Source organism: Chionomys nivalis, chromosome 11 (genome assembly GCF_950005125.1).
Source record: "Chionomys nivalis chromosome 11, mChiNiv1.1, whole genome shotgun sequence".
In the NCBI taxonomy this organism is placed as follows: Eukaryota; Metazoa; Chordata; class Mammalia; order Rodentia; family Cricetidae; genus Chionomys; species Chionomys nivalis.
This window is the reverse complement of record NC_080096.1, coordinates 71,256,821-71,261,517: the sequence shown is the minus strand read 5'-3', so window position 1 is coordinate 71,261,517 and position 4,697 is coordinate 71,256,821. Positions and strand designations below refer to the sequence as shown.

Sequence of the window (4,697 nt, the reverse complement as noted above, 5' to 3'; positions counted from 1 at the left end):
GCTGCAGAATGGAAACTGATCAGGCAGAGGACACACTTACCTTTCCCTGGGGAGTGAAGCTAAAGAGGCTTAGCAATTATTATTTTTAATTATTCTATATTTTTATATTTATATACTGATTAAAATTTGAGGGTTTTTTGTTTTTTTTTTAACAGAACTTGCCTCAAGTTTATTTGTAAAAACAGCATAAGGTCCTGAACATCTGCAAATACTATGTAGGTGTTCACACCAGTCCATCTGTCTTCACATTGGCAGACTGAGACCTTTTTTATGGGGCTTTCACAGGGGCTTGGGGACCTTTGGGAACCTGAGCTGCAGCTGAGGCCTCTGCCTTGGCTTGGACCTTGGGCTTTGGTTTTTGGAGCCTACGACCCCTGGCCATGTAGCTTCTAATCCGCTTCCCAAGCTTGGGGTGAGCAATTAAAGCCAGGCGGGTGAGTTTGCAGCTGGGACCCTTTGGCACCTTGGGCTTCACCACCTTGGGCTTCACCAGGGCCTTGATGGCCTCCGCACGTGTGCTCATGGCCTTTGCATTATTTGCCTGCATCTTCTTCAGGCCTTTCTTGTTCTGCTTCTTGGCAAAGCGCATGTTCCTCAGGAACTTGGGGTCAACCCCCTTGAGAAATTCGTATCTTTGTGACCGGGATTTCCTGATGCCGTTTCTGTGCCATTTCCGGGACTGATTGTGTGTGGTATGGTTCTTGGACTTGGCCATAGCTGGACTGTAATCGGTGGCTCCCGAAGTGCCTGCGACTGGAAGAGAAAGAGATGAGGCTATTTTTATTAGAACATATTGGGCACACATTTCTTCTCTTGTTCAAAGTATTGTTCATTTAACAATGTAGTACAAACTTCTAGTCCTTGAAAGTTATTATTACAAAATATTTAGGATAATAAAAAAATGTAGCTTAGTAGTTAGACAAGTAGTTAAATTTGTCAATCAAAGTTGTCATTTTATTATGTTTTCAAGGTAAAACAGAGTTGTGTTTTAGACAGCTAGTATTCAAACACTTCAGAGATACTCAGAATATGGCATTTAAGATGTTTTACAAACATAAGGTTCCTTTTTTATGATAAGACAAATCTGTTTTTGGCAACCCCAATCTACATTAGAGAAGATGATAGGCATCAAAAAAACTCCATATGGAGTTAACATTCTTTGTGGCAAAACTTAACCCATGAACAAGAAACTGCCCTTTATTTGACTGCTGACTGAATTGGATGAAGAATACATAAAGTGACTACTGAACTTTGCCAGACAAGGTAGGATATTCTGAAATATCCTGTTTCACAGAAAAGTCTATCAGATATTTTAGGCCTGTTGGTAGAAGATGTATACCCCAACATTGCAGAGAACTTTGAGTGAGTATACAGACAGATGTTTCTGTCATTTTATTTTGGAAGTTGTTTGCTCTGTACTTCCTGCTCACTCAGGTAATATTATATACTTTTCAGGTTTCTAATGGAGTTGAAGACAAGATATAGTTTTACTTGATAACAAATTCTGAAAAGAAACTCATAAAACAGATGTAAAGAATACACAGTTGAGAGATTTAAAAAGATACTTTTGGCTTGGTAATACAAGTTAGTATAGAATGTGAATTATCTACACTTTGAACTCACCCAGAATTGATAGATAATGGAGTATTTTCTCTGAATTTGTCAAATGCTAATGGACAGGGAATTGTTAATGCACTTATTGCCTGTGTATTATTATATTTAGTTATTTTATGTATTGCATATAGTATTTAAATGTAAGTTAAAATCATTGCTTTTTATTTAAACAAAAGGAGGAAATGTTGTGTGATATTTTATTTGTGTTCTGACAAATGAAGAGGGAGAAGATAATCACTAGTTAACCACTCTGGCAACCACCTAGACCAGCAAGAAAGACGCAACACCGGACTCTTCTTTTAGCAGTTTATTCAGGAACCTCGAACAATCTTCCAATACCGGGGAAAACAAACCCACAGCTAAAATAGCCCCTGATTAGCCAGCCCCAGCAAGCTACGTGGGAAATGCAGATAGGTCTAGGCCCACGGAAGCAAGCCACATTCTCAGTCTAGGCCATATATGGGAGAGTACGTGACATAGAGCACATTCTCATGAGGGGGTGATGGGCAGAAACCAGCGCCACCTTCAAGGCACGGCACAACGCAGATTATCTACAAACCACAGAATCAGTGTGATGGTGGTTCATTCCTTTAATCTCAGCACTTGGAAGCTCACTCATTTTATCCCAGCACTTGGGAGACTCATGAATTTAGTTCCAACACACAGACAGCAGAGAGATATTAGTGTTCAACGTGGTTGGAATTACAACTTAGTTTTGGATATTTCTGTTCTTATAAGAGGTGTTATCTGATTTTTCAATGGGTAAAATACGTTTTGCAGTGAGTTTTTTTTATTACAATTTCAAAAAATATCTTTTTTTTTTTTTCTGAAACAAGGTTGTTGAATAGTCCTAGCTGTCCTGGAACTAGCTCTTATAGGCCAGGCTCATCTTGAACAGATTGATTATAGTACCTTTGATTTATTTTCCTTGCTCAATAAAATGAAAACAAATACCATTGACTCCTACCTGTCTTTGAACTTTCTTACTCTTCTATCTATTCAATTAAATAATTTTTTAGATACTCAAAAATGCAAGCAAATTTAAAAATACTTTCCCATGAAATGGTTATTGTGAAAACTCTGTAGCTCATCCATATCCAAGAGTGCCAGGCTGCAAGATTACACACACCCTAGTCAGAATTCCAGCAGAAAATTTGGCTAAATAGGATTTAATAACTTAGAGTGAAAGATGTTTTCCATATAATTAGATTTCCAACCAACTTCCTCCACTTTTCCTGACAGAAACATTTTCTTTCTGAAATAAATAAGCTGTAATTTGATTTTTTATTGAAAAGGACAATATGAGTATATTCAGTGTGAAATATGTATACTTCAATTGAATCAGAATCACATACCTTCAACAGAAATATTAATTATGAATCAATTGAAGAAGTGTTGGCAGCTATGCTAAGTTGGTATTAATGACATGCACTTTTAATGTTGGGAGAATGTAGACACATTTTTTTTTATAAATTTTTTCCTTTAATTTAGGAATGAGACAGTGACAGAGTGTGGGGTAGTAAAAGAAACTGTGGGATGTCATATATGAAGAATTTTTTTTTTTTTTATCTTTTTTTTTTTTTTTGGTTTTTTTTTTTCGAGACAGGGTTTCTCTGTGGCTTTGGAGCCTGTCCTGGAACTAGCTCCGTAGACCAGGCTGGTCTCGAACTCACAGAGATCCGCCTGCCTCGGCCTCCCGAGTGCTGGGATTAAAGGCGTGCGCCACCATCGCCCGGCCAAGAATTTTTAAATGTCAAATGGAATTCAAATAATTGTTAGTGTTCTGGCTAAGTCAAATTTATTCCAATAATACAACTTGACCACCATTTAACTTTGCTATTCTGTTATGTGGATCAACAGATATAACCTAGCTTCTCTTTGGTCTTTACATAATTTAAACAGAACAAATAAAACACATGAAAATAATTTTATTTTGTTAAACATAAAAATAACTCTATGATTCCACGGCCATAATGTAACTCAGTATAATACAATATAACGAATTGAATAATAATTGGAAGCCAAAAGGTTTGGTGCTGAACTCCATCTCCAACTTAGAGAAAGTCAACATCATTACACTAATATTTAAGGCAGAATAGTTAGACTTGAAGGATACAAAAAAGAGGAAAAGTGTCAGTTAAAAAGAAAATTGACCACAATGCTCAGAAGGTTGCAAAAAGGGCTTGGAAAGGCTGGAACAATGCTACACTAGCTCTTTTAATTAAAAAAACCCAGTTCCAGGACTTACTTACAAGCTGGTTGGAGAAAGTAAGCTCTAGCTAGAACCGATCTCTCAGTAATAATTCTCATTGTAATATTTTATTTATTTTACAGCAGTCTCTACAGCCATGAGATCTGGAAACTGTAGAATACTAAAGGCCCAGTATCAATGAAAAGTGAAAGTATTCCAACAGCAGTCTACAGATGAATACAACCACATTTTCAGAGAAACCTCACCAGAAAAGTAGAAGATCCCATAGCTACCTCATTTCCCACTGCTTCTTCTTTAAATCAAATATTTTGTTTCTTTTCTGATAATTCAGTGCAAGCCATTTGAAAAACAGACTCCCATGTGCAACTCAGCTGTAAGAATATTTGGGGAAAAACAATCACTATCTTTCTAATTCCTACAGTCAAATATAAATAATGTCACAGGTCAAACTGAAAGAAATAAATCAGGTAAACAAGTATAATATACTATTGTAGACTGAAGCTTCAAAATGTCTCAGAACAGTAGGAGAGAATAATAAATTCTTAATGTGTAAATACTTCTATGTGGTATAAAATGTGAGGTTGTATGGTGGAGTAGTAAAAGGAAGACTTTGGAACCATGGCAGAATTTTAACTAAAATCACAATGCATTGAGTAAGAGATGGAAGAAAAATCTCAGTTGTTGAAGATACTGTAGAGGAAATCAATTCATTAATCAATGAAAACATTAAATCAAACAAATTCTTAACACATAACATCCAGAAAATATGGTACACCATGAAAAGACCAAACCTAAATAATAGGAATAGAAGAAGGAGAACTCCAACTCAAAGGCACGGAAACAAAATTCAATAAAATGATAGAAGAAAACT

At 36.2% G+C, this 4,697-nt stretch overlaps 1 protein-coding gene across 1 annotated transcript; it reads right to left on the bottom strand.

Moving 5' to 3' along the window:
- Positions 1-268: 268 nt before the first annotated feature.
- LOC130883310 (60S ribosomal protein L29-like) lies at positions 269-715 on the bottom strand. The gene has a single exon (XM_057783489.1). The coding sequence runs from the start codon at positions 713-715 to the stop codon at positions 269-271; it is 447 nt and encodes a 148-aa protein (XP_057639472.1).
- Positions 716-4,697: the final 3,982 nt, after the last annotated feature.